The 24,377-nt window shown below is 37.2% G+C and overlaps 1 protein-coding gene across 1 annotated transcript in view; it reads left to right on the top strand.

The window, feature by feature from the left end:
• The first annotated feature begins 710 nt into the window (after nucleotides 1-710).
• The window catches only part of LOC148364601 (guanine nucleotide-binding protein G(s) subunit alpha-like), a 44,114-nt gene continuing 20,447 nt past the window's right edge, over nucleotides 711-24,377 (top strand). Inside the window, exons 1-5 of the mRNA XM_088338755.1 lie at nucleotides 711-1,346; nucleotides 6,908-6,980; nucleotides 11,165-11,219; nucleotides 11,298-11,417; nucleotides 16,851-16,948. Of these exons, the coding sequence (XP_088194881.1) occupies nucleotides 1,208-1,346; nucleotides 6,908-6,980; nucleotides 11,165-11,219; nucleotides 11,298-11,417; nucleotides 16,851-16,948 (485 nt within the window). The 5' untranslated portion in view covers nucleotides 711-1,207. The remainder of the gene's footprint in view (nucleotides 1,347-6,907; nucleotides 6,981-11,164; nucleotides 11,220-11,297; nucleotides 11,418-16,850; nucleotides 16,949-24,377) is intronic.

Raw genomic sequence — 24,377 nt, forward strand, 5'->3', positions numbered from 1 at the left:
TCTTTATCCCCCCTCTTTTTCTTTTTCTTTAATCTACTGGTCCAGCCCCCAACAGAATGTTTGTTCTATCGTGTGGCCCCCGAGTTAAAATGAGTACTTAGACGTACAAGTTTTATTGTGAAAAGGTAAAGCCGGAACTCGCACATCAACAATCCATAAAACTTGACCGCAGTCCGTCGTTCCCAGGGTTCCGTGAGAGCCGTTTTGCCCCACCCCACCTCCTCAACGCTATCTATCTCAATGTGCAATTCTCCGAGGAAAAAGGGACACTAATAACGCGGAGCGACGCTACCGAGGAACAATTACCCGTCTAAATCCACCGACAGGCACCGGCGACAGGCAGGCAGGCCGGCAGTCCCTCTCGGTAGTACCAAACAACGACAACCACCTCGTCCCCCCTCAAACCCACTCCCAAAAAGCCGTCTAGGCTCGGATGAAGGCTTGAGAATACGGCGGTAGGTTCCATGTCTGGTGCACATGTAACCGCCGTCCAGCAACAGGGGACTACGAGTCGCCGAGTCAGCGTGACAACCGGGGGATCGCCATCCGTTAAACACCTGGACGTCGAGCTGCATTCAAGGACACGCAGCTGCCCACAGAATTGAGAGGAAGGGGAGAAGAAAAAACACCGCCGATGTGAGCCGAAACGCACGTTAACGTGACGGGGGAGAGGAGAGCTCGGGGGGAAAGGACGGCCGAGAAAGGGGCCTTTTCAAGGGGGGTGGGGGGTCTAATTGCATGTTGACGCCGAGAAGATCTATAACGAAACAGCAAAACGGGAATCAATCGACGACGGCACGGTGAAGCCCCGGGAGGAAATATTAATTCAGTATACAATCTTGTCCACCATCTATACAATCAAGCACGAGCCAAGATTGTTTGCTTTGAAAATTAAGGCAATAATTGAGAGAAGCGGTGCTGTGTGTGTCTTCATCCATGTCCATTTCACATCCTATCGTAGCAACCGTTGATGACTTCATTGCGGATTTACAGTGGCAACACGGCATTGCTCTCCTGACTCTTGTTGCCAGTAAATAGCCACATCCATCCATCCACTGTCTCCTAAATTCCTTTTCCGTTTTGAATCGGGTCTTCCATTATTAGTCCCCGTCTCGGAATTTATCTGACCCTATCTTTGAAACTTCACCCACCCTGCCTCCCCAATAGGGTTTTTTTTTGGGGACTGTTTTGGGGTCCCGGAGGGAAGATGGGCTGTCTCGGCAACAGCAAGACCGAAGATCAACGCAACGAGGAGAAGGCCCAGAGGGAAGCTAACAAGAAAATTGAGAAGCAACTCCAGAAAGATAAACAGATCTACCGGGCAACTCACCGGCTTCTACTCTTGGGTGAGCATCTTTTGTTTTCTGGTCTGTTTAAATCAGTTATCTCAAACATGGGCCGTGATTTAACTCGGCCTGTCAGAAATGTCTTAGTACAGTATGTCAGAAAGAAGAATTCCCTAGGTAATTTCTATCAACGGCTATGATTTGATTTTTTTAATGAATGCAAACCAAATGCTTTCTCCGACTGCTAGAGGGCATTGTTGACCTTGTATAGTGGGGTGAGTTGATTCAGGTGTGAAAACTGCATTCAATCATCTGTCAAATCATTCAATGCCAGACGTTCCTTTCAAATGGGAAGAACCAATGCTCATTTTTGAAGGCCTACAAATGATTTTTTTTTTCTGTTATGTAGGCATAGGGCATATCATAGGAAAGCTTGAACTGTCATAATTTTCTAGAAAAAAGTAATGTTTCTAGCTTTTATCCTTTTTTTCTGTGAACAACAGTTGAACAAAGCTAAGTTTCTTAAATACTCTTTTTCCAGGAAAACTGCTGAGAAAAACGTCTTTTTGTGAAAGGATTCATTTCAAGCAGAATTTTCACTTAGGTGCTTTTTTGGGGTGGGGGTTTGATTCATTCAATATCTAAATAATCCTTTTCCTTAATACAAGGGTCCTTGGTTTTGCAAAATAACATTACACACTTTCATTTGCTTGGATACAGCAAGCAACACAAATAGTGGTTTCTTCTAATTGTGGACAAATATCTGACCAATGCCATCTAATGGGGATTTTTCATAATGAAATCACTGTCAGAGGCTAGATACTTACTAATGAGCTTGTCCAAATACTTAAAACATAAATAAAACTAAACAACAAAAAAGATGTATTTTTATGTTTCGGCACTAGGGGACAAGGCGCCTAAGAACATATTTATACGTTAATGCACAGAATGAGTTAAAATACACCAGTAACACACTTTCAACGGCGAACATGCAAATCTCCCCTCCTCCCATTATTTGTGATAAAATGTGTTGTGCTTAGAAAAGCTCCCTTATCATCCGTATTTATGATATGTAGGGAAGGTAACTAATGTAGGCTGAAAAAAGCATAATACTGTATTGAAAAACAGAGCTAAAAAATGAGTTGACATTATTTGACTGATTAGGTCCCCCTCAGAACAGAAAGTGTTGATCTGGCCTCAGAGCCAAACTGAGTTTGACATCCCTGGTCAAGATACAAATGCAGTAGCTTGGGATTCATTGGAGTAAGGCTGCAACTCACGATTATTCTAATAATCGATGATTGGGTCAATTTATTCTTACGATTAATCGATGAATCTGATCTTTTAAAACTCATTTTTAATTGCGTCCTATGTTCACCTTATGAAGTTTATAGACATAGCAAAATAGTGCACTGCACAATGGTATATTTTATAATATAAAACAAAACAAAAAAGTGTTTGACAAATAACTTAACAAAAATACATACAAATGTATGCTGTACACCTGCCACTGTGTAAGATAGTTTTTTTTACCACTTTTTCCAAAGATAATATTACATTTGGAAGCATCACACAAAACAAAAACTAAGTTAGTGCAATAAATTACATTTTTATGTGTAGCATTCTTTGTATATTGTATTCTTTTTGCTTTATTATTGTATTGTTCTCAGCGCAGGGATGCTGCTGGAAATGTGAATTTCCATGCGGGGATGAATGAAGTATCTAGCTAGCTAGCTAGCAAAAATATGAGAACAGTAAACCCTTATTTAAAAACTGTTGTCAATGATTTTGTTTTTTGGGTTGAGTCTTTGAATATAATCAACATTCCCATTCATCCATTATCTGCACCCCTTATCCTCAGTAGGGTCGCGGTGGTGCTGGAGCCCATCCCAGTTATCTTCAGGCAATAGGCAGGGGACACACTGAACTGGTTGGATCAACATTCCCAATGTGCAAATAATATACAATATGCTTATAAGCCTGTCTTTTGTGTTGAGATAAACATGTCGTCATTATCACTTTTACTTTATAAATGTAATTCATTTACATTCATTTTTTTAAATTTCTGCAGCACTACATGTGTAGTGTTTGACTGTTTCATGCCAATTCTGTTTGTAATGATGAAATGTTAAAACATTTTTTTTTTAATGGTTTCAAAGCGCCCCTTGGCGGATCAAAGTGGTACTACAACTTTTCAACTTCACAACAAGATTATTTGCATTGATTAGCATGCTAAGTCTCTCATAAATTGCGTAACACGACAAATAGGTAAGGTAATATGTTTTTAATAATCTATTTTAATTGATTTGATCAATTAGTTATTGCAGCCCTACACTGGAGTTAAACTTCCATGTCAATGCTTCTTTTCTACCATGGGTTTTGACCCCAAACCATATTCTCTAAACCCATTTTTTTTTTTTTTTTCATTTTTAGAAAAATGTTACTTTGCTAAGGTTTCCATACTTCCCTGGACAATGGGATCTTCCACCCTGAAGATGGTGCCCCAATAATCGATTGAATTGCAGGCAAAGGGTGTCCTTTGGGATTAGCCGAGTCTCGTCTGTCCTAATCTGAAATGGATCCCAGATTTTCGTACCTCAATCTAAATGCCTGCCTGCCAAGATTCCGCAGCAATATGTTACTATATCTTTGCTGATAAGGATCTAGAAGTGTAAGCCTGAAAGATCATTTTGACCCTATAACAAAATGGAGCTTGTCAAAAGAAAATCTGAGATTATAGCTAGCAAATGTATCGATGCTCATCCTATAAGCAGACAAATAGGACTTTGCATGGGAGTTCTTACAAGACTGTATGCACATTTGTGCTATTGCTTACAGTGCCTACTTATGAGGGAATTTGGGTTAAGTTTACAGGACACAATACAGCGGGTTTTCTTGGCATATCTGTAGATCTACACAAGATGCACGTTAATAAAAAAATGCTATGAATCACTACCACAATTCGCATGTATACCTCTATTCATAAAAACTTGCATTTCTCTGATAATTTTCCGCACTAGCGTGTAGTTTTTTTTTAAAGATGGGCTTTTTCTCTGCCATGAGCACTACTCTACCTATTAGTTACTTAAACTTGTGAACGTTGTCCATAAATGTAGAAATTAGGAAAAGAAATGGATATCACTTAGACACAACAATGGTATTTCACCAACATTCACATACATACTTTTTTACTTATGTAGTTGGATAGTGTCAGTTTTGGTGCTTTGATAGCAGTGTGAGCTTTTGCCCTCTTGTTTCTTACTAAGGATGGGCAAATACCAATACTAGGTTTTGTGCTGATATAAGTTTTTTTCAAGGTATTGGTTCACATAATGGCAGCAGGTATACTTTCTCGTACTGTGTCCAGTTGCCATTTAACAATCAAAAGCATTAAACCAAAGGGGTGGGACCTTGCAAATACTGTATTTATTCGTGTATAATGCGCAATTGTCACAATTTTTTTAAATTAAAAATCTGTACAAAATTTTGTTTCACATTATCACAGCTCAAGCTTTGTGGTTGGATCCAACTGGGATCCAGTGGTTGCAGTGAATTCTTACTACTGGACCATCAGTGGTATAGATGATATATGAAAGGCATTTGTTTTTATCTCGTCACACTCTTAAGATTAAACTTTGTGTATAACGCGCACCCGAACTTAAACGTATTTGTCCGGTAAAAATGTGCACTATACACAAATATATACAGTAAGTAAAAGTAATATCAAGGGAAATTGTTTTGGGTTTTTAAGGTATTTCTTAAATTAATTATATTTTTTCAGAAAGAATTTCATTTTATGTACCAAATGTGTCAATGTGTGATATAATTGATCTGCCTTTAAAAAATGCGTATATAGAGATGTAGTCTCCAACCTTTTTCTGTACCACTTAAAAGTCTGACTATATTTTTACGGCTCGGTCTTAAGTCAGCAATAAACATGTTTGTACTTTTTACCAAAATGTTGATAATGATAATATGAATAATAAAACATTAGTAATAATAAGCTAAAATCACGTGCAATATTTGGGTGTCCTTGTAACATCACGTGGCATGGGTAACTCACCGCAACACACTAGTTGCTATCGTAACATTAAACCCAAAATGTCATGTTGAACCGCGTGCTAAGTAACCAAAAATACACAGTCTTTAAATGAGCCAACCGTTGTGAAAATTGTGTCGCTGTTGTATGGTGTCTGTGCAGTGCTTGTTGTGTTCTCGACTTAGGGGATTCACTGCATGCTCAAACTGCAAAGATCAACGCTTTCTTTTTCCCCAAAAGTTTTTTCATGGCTATTATTTTTTTTAACTATCTTTTTAAAATGACCAAGTGGGCTGCAGTTGACCATTCTCTACGTCTATTAGCTACAGCTGAAGCTTAAGCACAGAAATTTGTTTGGATTAATGCTTCACTGTGTTTTCCATGGGCGGGTATCTTCACAGTTGCACCACCTGACGGGCAACTTTGCCTTCCCGTGCACACCACACTGAATTTAGGACCAACATACTGCCCGGTACCGGCAGTGCCCCTGTGGTTTGGGACCAATGATATTAAAAAACCCTACATTGAATCTAGTTTTACATGCTCAATAAGTTGAAAAAAAGCAGCTTAGAATTTGCTTTAAATTCTATTTGTCTTTGCTCCCAAAAGCAGCTTTTGAGATTGGTACTTCTGGTGGTTCCATCAACGGCAAAAACTTTGCTAGAGAAAAATAAATTCTTCATACAAGAAAAATATTATGTCAGACGCAAAAAAAAAAAACAACTGCCTTTAAGGCACTAAAGTTGTACATGTTCTCCAAAGATTGGAAACATGAAAAATCTGACTCCAATTGTAAAAACAGGTTCCAGACAGATCAGGGTAATATTTCAAGCTTTTAGTAGTGATGTCAGATAATTGTAACTACAGTATATCCTTATCGGCTTTCAACCAATCACTGTTCACTTCATTTCTGTGGGTTTCTTTGTTCTGTTTTTGTTGTTGTAGATTTACAGTTGTTACTTTTGTTAGTCGTATATTTTATATGTTATGTATAAGTAATAAAAATGATTCTACTTAGCAGTTTTTAATACTATCGTGGGACTTTTCTGGAAGGCAACACCTGCGAAAAAAAAAAGGATTACTTTAAGCCATTTTTTTTATTTGGTCCGAGCTTCCTTACAATTTAGAGAGTTGGAAAGTTGTGTGACGCAGAGAACCGAAGGCCATCATTGCAGTCACATTTATTTGTCAATTTGCGAAACCACGCTCTGAAGGGACGAAACCTTAATGCACATCCTTTACCCAAACTGGTTGGCAGACACGACAAGTTTCCGTTTTTACACAGCTCGCGGAAAGATGTGTTGCGGGCCTGTCAGCCTATCATGACTGGATGTCTTGTGGTGATATTAAAGCGTCACATTGGCCACATACTTTGATACACGGAAGTGGAGTGCTTCTAAGTAACATGTGGAACTATCTTTCAATCTGAGTGCGATTGTTTGTTAAAATAGAAACTAGACCATGACATTTTGGAAGCCCTTTGCACAATTGATACATTGATATTGTGATGTGACGGTGATAGTTTCTCTTTTTGTTTAACATTCCTGGTGTTGATATTCTTGGTCATCTTCCCTGTTTCCAGGGGCTGGTGAATCCGGGAAGAGCACGATAGTCAAGCAGATGCGAATATTGCACGTCGATGGCTTCAATGCAGAGTAAGTGACACTCATGTAAAGGAGTCAACTCTATAACATTTCCTCAAAAGAAACTGACATGTGGCTCCACTACTCCAATCATGGCATTGTATTTTTTTTTAAAGCTGAGCCAGTGCGCAGCAAACTTTATGGCTTTTTTTACTAAACACCAAGTACGAAAAAGGACGCCACTTCAGATGGATAAAAATTGGTGGATTTTGTTTATGCCTGTTCTTCATTTCTTATAAATACAACATAATGACAAAGAAAATCTTTTGATACAATCATTGTTGTAGTTTAATTTTGTCCCCAGTGACCAGAGACATATTGTGCGACTTTTTTCCCCCCATAGAAAATGTATGTTACTGAATAGAAACATTATATTTATAAAGTCTTACTTAAAATACTTTCCAGGAAAAACAGAACGTGTACCAAATCCATTTTTTATATACTGTAACATGCAATACTTTTCCCCTCTTTGTATTTTTCGACATCCACATGCAATAAGAAAAAAAAGGAAATTACAATCAACAATTCGGATCACACAGTAATTTACCAGTCTCGTACGTTTTTGTGAAAATTAAGGCAAGGAATTCATGGATTATTATAAAGGACTATCTAAATATAAAGTCAGCGTCACCTACTTCACAATTTTTCTAATTATAAGCAAACAAATGTTATTCCAAAATGCATATTTTCGAATGATCCAAACTTAAAAAGCCACAAACACACTAAAGATTGCTGACACTGGGTTATAATGCACACTTTAACATTTCTGGCTCATTTGGGGTTTAGGTGTGCCTTATATTTAGGAATATAGAGTATCCGTTAAAAACTACTCAAGCACGTGAAACAAGAACATGATTTTGAAGCTGTTATGTTCAGGTGAAATCACAGCATAGTTGCCCTAAAGACAGGAAGTAAAGTATTAAATACGGACCGCAGTATTGCAAAAAGACATCACAAGGACCCTCATAAAACTCATAACTGTGTTGTTAACTTTTGGTATGACATAAGCCCTGTGCAATATTTGGCTCATGTAAAATAATTCATTCTTGCCTATCTTCATCCCAGCATCTTTGCAAAACCAAATGTTTCGGAGCAAATCAGTCTTAGGTGGTGTCACTTGAAAAGAAAGCAGTTTTTATTTGCCATGTCTCGCAATCACTGCTGCAGGTCTCTCTCTGGTCATCCTCGTCTTGTGAGTTTCTTCAAACTCAAAACCACATTGAGCCAGCGGAAACGATAGTCACATTTCTGTTCTATTTTAAAACTGCACTTTCCTTGAAAGTCCAAGTAAAGCCTTGTCATGCGCCGGTCCTCAAAGCCCAATACTCTTTTGGGTTTTCTATTAATGTTTTGAATCTGCATTATTTGACCCCGTGATTGGTACTAGCACAATCAGTAACCTGTAATGTTGTCTAAAACAATGGTTCTCAACCAGTCTGTCTTCAGGACCCAGCATCCCACCCATATTATTAGTCGTCACCCAAATTCTTTAGTAACATTCCACTTCTCTAATTTATTAAATGAAATGGTTGTGTAGTTTAAACTACAGATGAGTAAAATATCTTCATGTCAAAACTAAATGACTAGCAAAACCAAAACGACTTCAAGTAATAATATACGCTGTAATGCTTAACAAGCTGCACTTTTTGATGACATCCGAAATGATTTGTAGTAACTGTGAGTAGTTTTATCCAATTTTACTGTCTTAACATGCATTAACAACAAATGAAAACGTACAAATACTGAGATGTATGTATTTCAAAACAACTCAAAGTTTGAATTTTTATCATGAAAACCTCATCTGCTAAACCCTAGCAATCAACACTGCACTATGGTATGCAAAACAATGTCATCTTTATTTGTATAGCCCTTAATCACAAGTAGTCTTAAAGGGGCTGCACAGACCACAGCAAAAAAACTCAACACAAAAGCACAATTCAAAATAAATCAAGTTCACAAAATAGGTTTTTCTTTTTATGAGCTTTCTATTGGGTAAATCCTGAAAAACGTTTGTGCTTTTAAGAAAATTAGGCAGTACTTGTTGATACATTAGCTTTACCACTAATCTAAGTTTGGAGGAATTAATGGGAGAACTGAGCAAGTTTTTTATTATCCGCATACCCTGATAAGAAATACAGTTGACATTCAGTATTTTTCTTTAACATTATTTGGCCATGGCAATGGCCCGTGAACCTCTTAAAACGGGTGCGCGATCCACCAGTTGAGAAACACTTGTCTAAAAGACTTCAAACACACACTCGCATTCGGAGTGGAGATCAACACCCGTTTTTTTCTGCAATATATTTAGTGTGCAATAGTGCCGTTTTCCCCGTTTATCTCAAGTGTTGGCACAGATAATGATTCTTATTAGAGCTGCCCCGAAAGTATATGTTGGGCTGGTAAATAGGTATTAGTGTCACATGATCAGATATATATGGATAAATATCACCGTGTTTCCCGGACTAAAAGGCACACCTAAAAAACCTCAAAAATGCCCATAAAAATTTCAAATGCACCTTCAACAGTGTCAGGCACGTTACTTTAAAATAATAATTAGCAATAGTTACTCACTACTTCTTCCAAAAAGTAACTGAGTTACTCTATAGTAAAAGTAATTAGTTATCAGGCAAAGTAACTTTTTCCGTTACTTTAAAAATAAGTTGTGTGTCAAATAATGTGAGATTATCTGGGCGGTATTTGAGATAGTTTAATGGAGTAGAACAGACAGGTAGCTGTGTTATAGACCTTTGGAATACTTATTGCACCTCACCAGGAACAGATTTATCCTACACTTAAAGTGAAACGAGGAGAAATGGTCAACAGTATAGATAAAATAACAATCAGCAGCAAACGATGTAAAGTGAATTTTTCTTTCATCTAATTTGAATGGTATGTTGTAGTGATGGGAATTCCGACTCTTTTTAAAGAACCGTTTTTCAGCTTGGCTCACTAAAACACCTGGCACCTTTGGCTCCCAAATGGCTCTTCGGGTTGTTTTTGTTGTTTAATCCATATACTGTATAACCATTTATTATGAATTGTATAAAAAGGGGGAATATAAAGGGAAAAAAAATAACACTGAAAAACACAGAAAACTATAATTACAATATTTATAAATCTGCAAAGAAAAATATAAAACACTGAAGAAATGTAACCTTTTTTATATTCAGCAAATTAAAAGTCAAAAGCACATAACCCCTGAAAAAAAATGCATTTTGACCAAACACAAGAGAAAAATAGCGTCTCAAAAGGAACCGGCTCTCAACTGGTGGGGAGCCGGTTTCCACTTCCAAGAGATGGCTCAGAGAGCCATTTTGTTCACAAACGACACAAGTCGGTCGCCGCATTCTCCAATTCGCCTTTTCATTCGGTGTGTCAGTAGATACTGCATTCGTAATCGCTATCTAACTATTTGCTAGGTGCTGTTTTAAATGGTGACATGATCCCAAAAGACGTGACGCAACAAACTCCGAGGAGAGCAAAAAAAAAAACGCGTTGCTTAAAACAGCACCAGGTGTGCCAAGGGGCACATGCTGCCGTTGGCGTTCTGCGGCCAAAGTAACGCTCCGCTTTTCACAATCTGTAACGATAACGGCGTTGTAACGGCAGAAAAAGTACCTTTACTGAGAAAATAACAGCGTTACGTAAATTCCCAACAATGGCTTTAAATACTGCAAAATACATATAAGATAGGAAATGCATACAACATTTTATACATGTGCGTTACTACACTAGGTTTTACAGTATACTACCCTATTTGATTGATCAATCAAAATGGATCGGTGACCAAAATGGCAAAACACTATGCAACGTGAATTGAACCCGGGTCGCAGCGGTAAGAGGGATGTCAATCACTAGACCACCAGTGATACAGATGACATCTGAAAATACATTAGATTATATCTAATTATCACACTATTTTTAGTCACTATGCCAAAAATGAATGTTAGAGAATGAAGAAAACATTTGTCCTGAAAGATAATTCTTAATTGTTTTTACTCTGCACGCCTAATAGTCCAGTGCACTTTCTATATAAAAAATATGACAAGGGGGGGATGCTTTACAACCCGATGAGCCGTATGGTGCGAAAAATACGGTACATAATAAGCAAAAACCATGAAGCATTTGGGGAATTTGATATTAATTTATTTTTGTTTTTATTTGAGATGATCAGCAGTGTTCTGTTTGATTTACAGGGAGAAAAAGCAGAAAATACACGATATTAAGAACAACATAAAAGAAGCTATAGAGGTAAGACTAACACTCTGGAAAATTGAATTTACTGTGGGATTTGATTTCTACAGATGACTTTTGCTTTCCCCGGACTAGACCATCGTGTCCGCAATGAGTACACTCTCGCCACCATGCCAGCTTGCCTGCTCTGCTAACCAGCGGCGCAAAGACTATATCCTCAACCAAATGAACCAGAAGGATTTTGAGTTTTTACCGGTAAGCACAGCTCAAGAAGGGGTAATGTTATAATACGCACACGATTGAGTTTCCCTCTTCCTTCTGTTTGAAGTCCTGGTAATGGCTCTTTATTGTGAAGGTTTTATGCAGCGATCCCATTTGAAATAGCTAATACTTAATTTCTTTTAATTTCCTCCAGTTTTAAAATATTTTAAATTGTTGCATTTTTTTCTAGAATCTAAAGAAGGAAACTTAATTGGGTCAAAATTGACTGAGTCACTATTTGTCTCACTTTAATCCTATGCTTTCAAGAAAGAAATATTCTTGGGTATCTTCAAGAGTATTTTGTATAATAAGACTACGTTTGTGTTTGTTTTTTTTTTCAACTTTTTTTTTTTTACTAAATACTACCGTATATTGTTTTTTGTATTTTTTTAACTTAAAAAAGAACTCATCGTTTGGGTGCGTGTTATACACGAGTTTTGTGGTAATGTATTATCGTATTTGTGATCGGACTGATCAGTTAAAAAAAATCGCTGACAACAATCCCAAAACTTCGGATGCCACAAGAATCACACCCCTGTCGCAGCGGTGAGTTTTACAAAATCCTAACCACTAGATTACCAGTGATACAGATGACAAATGAAAAGGCATTTGATTTCATCTCATTATCACACCATTTTTATTCACGTTACCAGGGACGAATGTTAGAGAATGGAGAAAACAGAAAGTTGTCCTTGTAGATATAAATGAACAGGGAAAAAAAGCAAGACACGGGAAACCACTCTTTGCTTTATCTAATGATAAATCGGACATTGAAGCGCATTAAATGAATACATTGTAAATCTTGTGTTGTTTTGGTGTTCATAGATTATGTTGTCAATAAAAGATTTTAATCATCAACCACGTTTGTCACTTACAATGCTTAGTTTGAGCTCAGAAAAAAATGAACCTAAATTTTATACTGATTTTTAATTTAATATTAAGGGTGCGGGTTACACATGAGTGAATGTTATACATTAATAAATACGGTAATAATAAATAAACAAGGAATGTTTAAACATCGGTAAACATTTTTTTAAAATAACAATACTCATTTTGCGTTTCACATTCCAATATGTGGGAGTTGTTTCTGACAAAAAAACGTCTCTACTTCTTGTGTGTCACTAAAGTCTGAAAGACAGAAATGGAACGTCTTTTAACAAAATACTGGAGAGGTTATTGACGCACAAGTAAGGAGGTTTAACATTCTCTTCACTTATCAGGATACACCATGTAAATCAGTGTTTCTAGCACCGTGAGTAAATAGTGTGATGAGATAACCGGTAATGCCTTTTCATATGTCATCTGTACCATTGGTGGTCTTGTGGTAAAGTGTCGGCACCCTCACCGCCGTGATCCGGGTTTGATTCCCATTGTAAACTATGGTTTACAATTTTAATCTGCGATACTTAACAATGAATTAATTATTGCTCTTTTATAAGCCTTGAAAGTGTAAAGAGCCAAACGGTTATACTACTTTTTTGACCACGAGAAGGCACTGTGTTGTCTGGTATGAGCGAGGGCCAGTGATGCACGGCACAGCTTGGCGGCATGATGCCGGACAAACGTGGGGCCGACCTAATTGCTACTGTGTAAAATAAAAACACATTTCTCAACCCTATGTTTTTTTCAATATATGTAATTTGTACCACTATGATGCATTAAATATTACACACTGTCCCTTTAAATTTAATATAAGCAAATGTCTTACTAACAATCACATGCAACGCATTTTAACTCCAAAGAGTTTACCCAAATAAACTTTTTGAGAAGTACAGTATGTTCACCATAAGCCCTGAAACTAAAACTCAAGAGACCCCAAATGTATTTGAATCGATCTGAAAAGGATTCCAATAAATGGTGTTAATATCCAGGTAATTTGTCAGGTGCATCAAACAGCACTCCCCTGAGTTATCCTCCAATTAGCAGACACTTGACGAGGCCGTTTATTCAATGAGATTCTCATAGGAGATCCCCTATTAACGCCCATTGTCTCTAATGACCCCAAATGGGACTAACAAGTAAACAGTGGCCATGGGTTACTAAGAAAGGATATACCAGATTAGATGAGATGATCAGTAAACCTTTGCTAGTCTGTTAACATTGTAGTGTTAATCCTGCTTTGTGCTTCTCAGCTTGGGGCCTTTGATCCGGACTGAATGTGCGGGCTACGTCGGATTTTGCGTTGCGCTTAAATATCTTTGATGAAAAGTCGTGTGTGTCCCATGTAGTCGATTTGTATTTGGATCATTCCATGTCGTTTTATCGAACTTTTGAAAAATACCGCTCTAAAAGCTTGAGTTTAAACAGACAATTTTTAATTTTTTTTTTTTTTTTTTTAACCTAAAAAGAACTCAAACTTTGGGTGCACGTTATACAAAATTTTACGGTGTCTTATGGTATTTCTGCATGGATTGATCAGTCGAATAATAACCCTGACCACAATCGCATAACATTGGATGCAATGGGAATTAAACCCAAGTTGCGGCGGTGAAAGCGACGAATCCTAACCACTAGACAATGATGTGTGTAATATATATATATAAAATCTATATCAATGGTCCTCAACTGGTCTTACTTGAGGAACCACCATCCCCACCTTAAAGACGAGCTGCGATCCAAATCAAGGAAACAGTTCCACTTATGAAATGTACCAAATGAAAGGATAGTGCAGTTTGGAGAAGAGAAAATAGAACATGTTCAACTTTTTTTCAAAGATTAAATTGACGAGCAAAACTACTTTAAAGGTGATGTCCGCAATTTGAAAATGTTCTTCTTGCTGACGCCATCTTCTGGTTGAAATCATCATTGCAGCCGTGTCAAGCTGCTTGTGTGGCGCGTGCAAGTATGCGACTATCCTAGATGCGCTTGAATAAACTCCTCTTTTTTTTTTAATCATTTTTTGAGTTTGGGTTCGCATCTGGACAACTCTTTTCTTAATTGGACAATTTTCATTTTAGAATAATACAAAACAACGAGCATGAGCTCGAGATATAAATAAACAGAAAAAAGCACAACGAGGGAAACCACTCTTTCGTGTATTTGATGACGAATTGGACTTTGAAGGACATTAAGTAAATATATTGGAACTTCTATGTTAATATTGTGATCATAGTTTACGTTGTCATCAAATAATTTTAATCATGGCTGCACATATTTAAAAACCTTTGTCACTGACAATCCTTATTTTGAAATGAAAAATAGTGGAACAAATTTTATTACGATTTTTAATAAAAATTAGGGGTGCGCTTTATATGATACAGTATTGAGTAGACGAGTTCACCACCAAATGCTGTAAGCACCAATAGCCGTTCATTTAAACAGCTAGATTACCTAACCGGTTAAAGTTAAGCATTTCATTTGACAAAAAAAAGAAAACCTAGCTTCTGTTTTAAAACATCAGATTCCTGTAGAATCGTTAAAAAAATTATTTAAATCTGTTTCTGTTTTGTTTTTACCCAGTATCGTATTTTACATTTTTTTACTCAGCAATCCTCATATTAGTTGTGGTTTTGTGGCAATTTTTTAAACTGTATAATAGACCGCAAGAACTTTTCTCCTTCCATTTTTCCTTTCCGTCCCTCACCCGACTCCCCCCTTGTGTGGCCTGAGGGCCAACTGGAAACCAGTTGAACTGGTTGACTCTGCTGTTAAGCAGGGGAGGAACGTTGAGATAAAGCACGCAGCATTTAGATAATTTTTTTTAATGTGAAAAACAAACCGCAGCAGCCGAAGCTTCCTTCTGTGATTTTTTTTAATTTTTTTTATTTTTTTTATTTTTATTTTTTGTCTGTCAATGAGTTAAACGATTGTTCATTATCCGGTAGAGGAGTCAAATCGCTTTGTTCTAGCTTCCAAGCTCTATAGTAAAGAATTACTCGCGCACAAGAGCTAAACTGGGAAAACATACATGAGCGTAATGTACATTTGCTCTTCAATATGATTGACTAGCTAATTCATGCAGTGCATACATGAAAGAAAAACATGTTTCTTAGAATTTCGGTAGCAAAAAAGTTTTTGGTTAAAGGAATTTGTAAAAATACCTTAAGTCAATGTTTGTTAGTGGAGACAATTGCTTTATTTATCCGGTCATGTTGGAATGTATTTATTTTTCAAAAGGTTCTATTAAGATTACTGGGCCATATGCTTCGTTTATAAAATTTTAAATGAACGTTCTATCTGTCCAGCCCTCGGCTGGTACGAATACTTTTTAATTATCTCTCCGTTCATTTAACTCTGACACTCCTGGTTTTCACAGAAGTAATATTGCATTTACCTGAAAAATGAAAAAAGACTGCATTTTGTGAACAATCTGTTTTTGAAGGGTTTTTGGGCGGGAGAGGGTTAAAATATTGATTTTTGTTTTATTTTAAAAAAATCTATCTGGGAAGTTTTCCCTTGATTTAAAAAAACAACATTTTTTTCAACTTTTGGGGAGCACATGTTAAATATATGGTTATACATGGGGGATTTTCACATATCGGGGGGTTACTGGTACCTTTTACACATGATAAAAGGATTACAGTATCTGGGATTCGCCAAGCTTGACACGTGTAAAAACACTTTAACTGTATTTTTCTGTAGTTTGAAATGGCCATATACTGTTAAGGAGTATGATTGACCCTCAGTTATATTTGTTTTCTTAGAAATTCTTTGCCAAGGCAAAGGACCGCAATCGACTACTGGGTCCACCTGTTGAAAAACACTGTTAGAGGGGACTAGGTCGAAATAAGTTAAATCAACTATATAACATGGCCATGTTTCTCAAAAGAAGGAACGTGTTGGATCGATGTGCATACTGGTTTTGTTATTTGCTCTCAACTACAAAAAAATAATCCAAAACAAAAAAATTTGTCCGGAAAAATAGGAACAAAATTAGAAAAACACAAAAGAATTTATTCTGAAAAACAGAAACAAAATATTCAATACATTGGAGAGAAAAACAAGTATTAAAAAACATACCCCTGATAAAGTTGCCCCAAATTTTTTTTTGTTTGTTTTTAAAAGAGTATGCATAATTCACTTCTTTACTTATGCAGTAGTGTGCATGTAGTTTTACAGTGTTTGGAGAATTCTGACACAATTGTAAAAAGTATACTTGACATAAGTCTTTTTGGGACTGCACATTCGTGCTCAAAAATCGCTTGATAGTGCTCCCCCCTCACATTGTATGCGAGCATCTGAAGATCATAGCGAGGAGATAGGCCCTTGTGCGGTGACAGCAGAGCTTTGTGTCAGCACAAAGCTCTTGGTTTCTTCATGAACCCAATGAACTGTAGTTTCCTGCATGCTGCCAGAACCCCGTTCCTCTCTCGTTTAGCTTGCGACTCAGACTGTTTAATAAGTCTCAATATGGAGCACTGCTCGCGGTCATTTTCATCCCATTGATCCGGGCCCGATTACATTCCCCCCCTCTGTCTTTCTTTGCAGGAATTTTATGACCACTCAAAGATCCTCTGGCAAGACGATGGCGTGCGGGCCTGCTGGGAAAGGTCCAATGAATATCAGCTCATCGACTGCGCACAGTAGTAAGTTCCGCTTCTGCGCAAGTTCCACTCCACCTACGCGCTGCCAAGTATTTGACTCCATGGTTTTGCGTAAGAGTGATGTCAAGGTTCATTAGTGCGGCCATGAGTGCAACTCCACCTTGACTATGGTATGACAAACTGTTTGTTTGGAATGGTCTGTACGAACGAAAAAAGGACCGCTATCAATCAATGTAAAACATGTTCCTACCAAACAGAACTTTTCAAGTTTGCCATGCTGCAATCTGGCTTGGGTAACCACTTATTTGGTTTGATTTTTTTATTTTTTTCAGGGATAACCAGGTTTGGAGTGAGGTTTGGTCAATAATTTGAGAATTGTTTTATTGTTGGGGATTATTGTATAGTTTACCATTAGTGTTTTTTAATCTTTTTGAGCCAAGCCAAGGCCCCCTTCCCTTAGCATCTTGCCCGTCCATAAATGTTAGAAAAATAGGCTGCCCCAAAGAAATGAATACACATTTTAGTAGATAATTAAGGTATTTACTCTTTCTTTATAGACTGAACCCATTGAATGAAGTGATGGCAGCCAGACTTTTCTTCTAAAATAATTTGGATTATGAAAACGCAGTAGAAGTGCAACAATTTAGGAGGGAGTTTAACAGAGAACCACCAACACTAGTTACCATCACCTCAATTAGAGATAATTTTGAAGCTGATGGAACTGTTGAGGACATCCATATGAAGTGTACTACTGAAAACATTTTAACCAAGTGTAAGAAATTCCTTGCAGCAAGCAATAAGAGTATGGACTAATCTTATTCTCTATTGTCAACGTTGCATGATGCGATGGATAGATGATTTTGAAATGCCTACCTCATGACTAGCGTGCTGGACTTTTGGACGTCATTTAAATATTTCCAGTAATCTTTCTTTTTTTTGTGGGCCTTGTCGATGTACGTTGTCTTTCGGAATGCTTCTTATGAACATCTTGGACAGTTCAACCGGCTTCAAACTTTTCTCTAATTGAGGTGATGGTAACTTGTGTTGGTGGTTCTTTGTCAAAATCAAGTCTGGCTGCCATCACTTAGTTCAAAGCTATAAAGAACAAATCAATGATTGGGTTATCTGCTGTTAAAATGTGTATACATTTTAGGGACACCCTGTAGTATAAATGGTCAAGAACAAGCTATTATTTAAGTGACGATCAAGAGTTCTTATCAAAATGTTTTTCACATTTGTGGTGGCCAACAATCAGGAGTAAATTATTTGATTTATTTATATTTTACTTTATTTAGACTTTTACTATAATTTTTGTACTTTTTTTATCGTTCAAAAATACTATGAATAAATGTATCTGATAGTTTTTAGGTAACATTTTACTTCTTTTTTTTTTACTGAAGTAAAACAACATCAATCCCATCCATCCTTTTTCTGCGCCGCTTATCCTCTGTAGGGTCGCGGGGTGCTGGGGCCCATCCGGTGGCACCCTGAAATAGTTGCCAGCCAGTCGCAGGGTACAGAGACATACAACCACTCACTCATTCACACTTGGGGACAATTCGGACCGCGCAATTAACATGACATGCATGTTTTTGGAATATGGGAGGAAACCAGAGTGCCCGGAGGAAACTCACGCAAGCACACCATTTTGACTCATTTTTGAAGGCCTACATTAAGTGTAGTTCTTTAGCTATATAGGCATAGGACTTGTCAATAGAAAGCTTGAACTCTTGTCTTTTATTAGAAATAATTTACAATATGTCTCTAGCTTTTACCATTGCTTAGTAAACAACAGTTGAACATTGCTAAGTTTCTTCAAAATAATCATTTCCAAATTGGCTTTTTGTGAAAGGATGTATTTCCAGCAGAACTTTCACTTTAGTGCTGTTTTTTTGCATTTGTGGTACCTCCAATATATAAACAATGGCAACCATAAAGACATGGACACTTTGCTTGCAAAATCAACCTATGCTTGAACTTTGCAAGACTTTTCAGCGTCTGTTTCCGGTGACGTAATCACACAATTTGAGCCACTCTGAGGCCCTCCAGACTCTTAAACGCTGCATAGAGGAAGCAATATGAGGAAGTGGGGGCTCCTCAATATGTGGACAAAGATCTGATCAAAGACATTCCTGCAATCTATTGGTGACTTACCATACTCTAATCCTTCCCAGAGCCTTGATACTTACTAATCAGCAGTACCATAGCCTTTAAAATAAAAATAAGGCTTGACTTGACTATTGCTCTCATGAACAATGCTTCTGATATACGCATGCCAGCTGCTCTCATAATATCTATTTGCTTTAAACTGCAAAGGCCTTAACCGAAACAGCATCATATACAGAGGCTTGTAAACAGTCTTCAAGTAGGAGTTTGATTCCACCGTTGCGAGTTCTCCACTCACCATTGTTGGTAATCTTGTGTTATGTGGGGACATCGTCTTTAATGGCGATTTGCGTTCCAGCAGACTTAGCAGCCAAGGCACGGTTGAACTGTGTTAATAGTGCCTTTGGTCTGCGGCTATTTTGAGCCGAGGTTTTAAGGAAAAGTTATTTACAGCAGCAGCAGCATGCGTGTTTGCAGCTTTACTGAGAATCACCTCCACAGCTGGTGTTAATTTTAATGTGGCTACTTGTCATCAGGGCAGACTCGTGAATGTGTCACCGGCCTCATAGTCACAATATTGATGCATCAAGGGAACTTTTCTTGGTTGATCTTTTATCTATTTTTGGGTGGAGGTGGCTTGCACACTAGTTTCTTAAACATTGCTAAAATCGTGATGAATGGAAATGGATTGGCATTTTTTTATTTCAGCTTGCGTTAATGATCATATCTTTAAGGTGCAGTAGAGCTAACTAGACAGTTGCACATTTCCATTTGAAGCTCGCAAGTTGATATACAGGTATTCAGGTTCTTAACTTCACTATTTGTGTAGTTTTTATTATTGTTGTTCTGGGTGTTTAGTGATCTTTTTTTTCTGGATTTCTTTTTATGTCAGCCTTTTTGTATTATGTGTGTGTTTCCTGACATCTCTCTGGATTAGTGTATTAATGTATTTGTTTTTCTGTATTTTTGAATGTATTTCTTTCCATACTTTTCCTTCTGTATAATTTTTTTCTTTCTGTATTCATTTGTTATTTTTCCCATTTTGCTTTAGGCCTACTTATTCGTATTCCTTACCCTATTTTTCTTACTATTTTCCTTTTTTTCCTTTTTGTATTTTTCCTTTTATTATTTTTGTATTTTCCAAAACTTGGCTTATTCTGAATTTATTTTTGTATTTTTCTTATTGTATTTCCTTTGTGTATTTCTTTCTGCATATTTGTTTATTTCTGTATTTAGGTATTTTCCTGTCTTGTTTATTTTTGTATTTCTGTGTCTGTCTGTATTTTTATTTCGGCAATGTTTTTTTTTGTTTCTTTCTCTAGTCCTGCTTTTCTTTGAGTGTCTTTCTGTATTTCTGTATTTTTTTTTTCTTTGTTTTTGGATTTGATATTTCACTTTTATTTATCCATGTATATAATCCATTTTATTTATCTCCCTCGCTTCTGTATTTCTGTCTGTTTTTTTCTTTAATTTTTAGCAAAGGATTTCAGGCCCTTGACTGTTTTAGGTAAATGTGGAAGTAAAAAAAATTGAGTTCCGCCAATTCCCGGCCCACTTTATATTAAAAAAAAAAAACTATTGCAGAGAAAGATTCAGGGGATTATAAGTCTAAATACATTTTTAGAAAAACTGGAGTTGGAACATTTATTTGGTTTTGCTTAAGGACACCGCACAATCATTGTATGATCAGAACATTTTGCGGCCTTCAATTACTGGTACTATAATAGATATCGTGAGAAAAGTCTGATTATACAAAGTACGAGTAAGAGAGCAAAAGGCAGGTTATCATTTCGATTGACATTTTATGTATACAGTTCAAGATAAGTTTTACATAGTTGCTTTTTGTTCATTTTTTTGTCATATAGAGACATTCAGTGGCCCCCGCTTGAGTTTGATTTGAGACCACTGGTTTAAAGGGTGTTATTGAGCTCATAGTAGATCCAGTATGTCCCTTTTGGTAAATGTAAGGTGTCATAGACCAAAGACTATCTGCAATTTATACAAGGAGGCTTTTCCGTTACGGAAAAATGTTTTTGTGTGACAAACCGCCCTGCAGTTTCATTTCTTTTAATTGGACTTAGTTTCAGGACATGTTACACAATATTACAGTCACAGTTGGGTTATTATTACCATCCTTTGACAATTTCCTAATGAAATGTTTCCGCTGTGTGCTAAGAGCATGCGCTGGTCACATGAAAAACATTGTAGGCGGAGGGAGGCTCACCGTGTACACGCGCAAGGTTGCCAATTTCCGTTGCTCTTGTGTATTTTGTGCGTCCTTGTCTGTTTTGCACCGCTGCAGATGTTTGTCCAAAAAGTCTGTTCTGAACTATCTCAATGAAAAGGATTGTGTTACCTCAAAGCGTGTGACTTGGCTCCACCACGGAGGTGTTGCTTTTAAAATAAGTTTTACCCGAAACAAGGAAATAAAAGAAATATTGTAAAGAATGTTTAATGACAAAGAAAAGCCTTTTAAGTATTCGATTACACTCCTATGAGCCAATGTATTCAAAGATGGTCTGCTTCAACCATAAAGAAGTTTATACTGTTTTTTTTTTTCAAAAAGGTAGTCAAAATCTGCAAAGTAGAAACCTTCATTTATGTTAAATGCTGTAGAATACAATGAAACTAAAGAACAAACCTTATTCACAGGTTCAAGTATTTGTTTAACAAATAAAAGTACTGTACTCTATAAACCTTTTTCCTCTCTCACAAATAACAGGGTTCGTACAGGTGCTTAAAATCCTTGAAAATGCTTGAATTCTAATGTTTTTTTTTCAAGCATGGAAAGGTACTTGAGTTTCTGGTAAAGTGCTCTTAAATGTTTGAAATTGTTGCCATGTTTCTCAAAAAGTCTGCTTAAAAATGATGCTCACACTGCTCTCTGGTGATATCATAATTGCATTTCATCTTCCTATGTGATAAACGGCAGCTGGCATTAGTTTGTACGGCATTGTCCTATGAAGTGTCATTGCCCCCTACGGGTTGCCCCCAAGAAGACGGGTGCATGTTGAAAATCGCAAAAAGTAAACTGCGATAAAGTGAGGGATTACTGTATTTTCATTTCAATTTTCCTTTTCTGCAAACTATTTGAAAAGTCCTATTTCTGCGTTATTTTCTCCCGCATAGAATTACCACTTTAACTGAAAAGTGAAAGTTCTTAATTAAGCCTTAATCTACCATTCCTCTTGCTCGTCTTCCACCTCATCATGTCCTCTTCCTCTCCATTATGGATCCGATGTTTGGTTGGGTGGCCTGACCGGAAGTGTGCTCCCTTCCCCAACCCTCCTTCTGTGTACTTATGTAAACGGAGAAGCATAAAGAACGAGCGAGGAGAAAGCTATTTTGGGCACTGGCGGGCTCCAGAAGGAGAAAAAAAAAAACGAGAGTGTGTCGAGAGAGAGGCAACCTTGGTATTATTGATGGAAGTTTGTTGGCATTAGATGGGTGCATCCACCCTTGATCAACACGAGCTGTCAAGGCACCCCAAATTTTTTTCACACCAGCGCAGCGCTTTTTATGTGTGCATTCACTTTATTATGCAACAGTTACTTGACTTTAGAGTACGTTGAAACAGTTTGGTTCTTCTCTAATGGTGGCCTCAAGTTGGTGATTGCCAAATGCATGTTCACTGCAAATCGGCGTGTTCCATTTTTTTAACCCTCTGAATTATTGAGCTGATTTGTATTGTGCAAGGTGGTGGTTGTCATCAGTGGTCAGCAACCACCAGGCCAGGGACCGGTTCTGGTAAGATGCAACTGGCTAGTTAGTTACTCACAAGCCATAGAAACGCATCAATGCAGCAGTTACAGAACAACTCTCTATTGTTTTTTAAAATACAATGATACCTCTACATGGATTTTTTTTTTCGTTCCAGGATCGTGCTCGTGTCTTGAATTGCATGTGTAACATGCGAGTGTCCCAATATGAAATAATTGAAAAATGTATTCTATCTTCCTGATTGCTAAAACACACTCAAAAAGTACTGTATTTTCTGCCCTACAAGGAGCACCCCCAAAAAATTGTTTTTTTATCTGGATTATGCAATCTTATCTCGATAGTCAGTCGAAAAAAAGTCTTCATTATTTTATGCAGAGTTATATTCATGGCTTCAAGGTGTCCAAAGACTCTAACCTTTTTAAGGTTCGATGCAAAATGCTGAAGATCTATGAGGGAGTCAGAAACAATGTCCCAACTACACATAGAAATAGATTCAGGTTTGCGAGAGATAATTGTATAAAGAGGATATAGAATGAGTGATCCAGTATATCAAATTTATGAAATGAGTGGTGTAATTTCCATTTGTTCCGAGTGTCCGGCGAGGAACATATGGAAATTACATCACGAGTTTTAAAAACTTAATGTACTGGATCACAAGTTCCAAATCTTTCTTATCCTCTAATTTAGAGATTTACTTTAATTACAAAACATCACCTTTGCTTGTTTTTGTCATATGCTAACAAGGGCGCAATTATATACTTAAAGAAAGTGCAAGTAAAGCGGCCGTAGTAACTTACAGACTTCATGCCGGTAAATGTTACCGCATTGCTTACCATAGAAATGTATCTAATGACTACAAAACACATACATTAAAGTTATCTATTAATTGTTAAATTATATATTATTATTTCTGCACATTAAATACTGAGATCCACTCCGAACACCGATCTCCAACCACGACGTGACCGACATCACATCAGACAGTCTATGACCAGAAGCTCACAGTACAATATTCTCTCACTAACAACTAACTGACCTAACAGCAGCGTAATAATAATACAATTACTGTAGAACAAATGTCCTTCGATCTTTGTTCCAAACGCATACAGTATCTCGAAATTCTTGTGTCTCGAGCAGCTTGTATAAAAATGTATGACTCTACTAAGTGTTATGTATTTTGTGTTTTCCAAGCCGTCGTAACATAATTTAAAGCAATATGGACGTGTAACTAGCTGCAATTTATGCTCAAACCTGTGCCATATAGTGTGAGCCATAGACTGACATGTGCCGCTTTTATATAAATACATATTTTTTTTTCCTAAAGTGTCTCTGTTACTTGGTCTGACAGACTGGAACAAAACCAAGCAAGGATGAGGGAGCCTTCGGGAAAGTGTTAGCTTGCAAGCTAGCTGGTGCCTTGACCCTCTCACATGGGTGTGGAAAAAAACTGTGACAACCCTTTGGAGCATACTCCTGGCTTCAGTAGCTTTGAGTGGTTATTTTTTTACAACTCATGTTGGCATACGTCGAGATGAAATACATGCCTACTTCATGGTAATAGATTAACAGTAAAGAGTGTGTAAGTGGTTGGTTTCAGTGCATCCGGCTGTCAGTTTAAGAGCAGGGGCATAGTAAAATTATTTTT

The sequence above is a fragment of the Urocampus carinirostris genome, chromosome 6 (genome assembly GCF_059441175.1).
Source record: "Urocampus carinirostris isolate Australia breed hairy pipefish chromosome 6, RoL_Ucar_1.0, whole genome shotgun sequence".
Lineage (NCBI taxonomy): Eukaryota > Metazoa > Chordata > Actinopteri > Syngnathiformes > Syngnathidae > Urocampus > Urocampus carinirostris.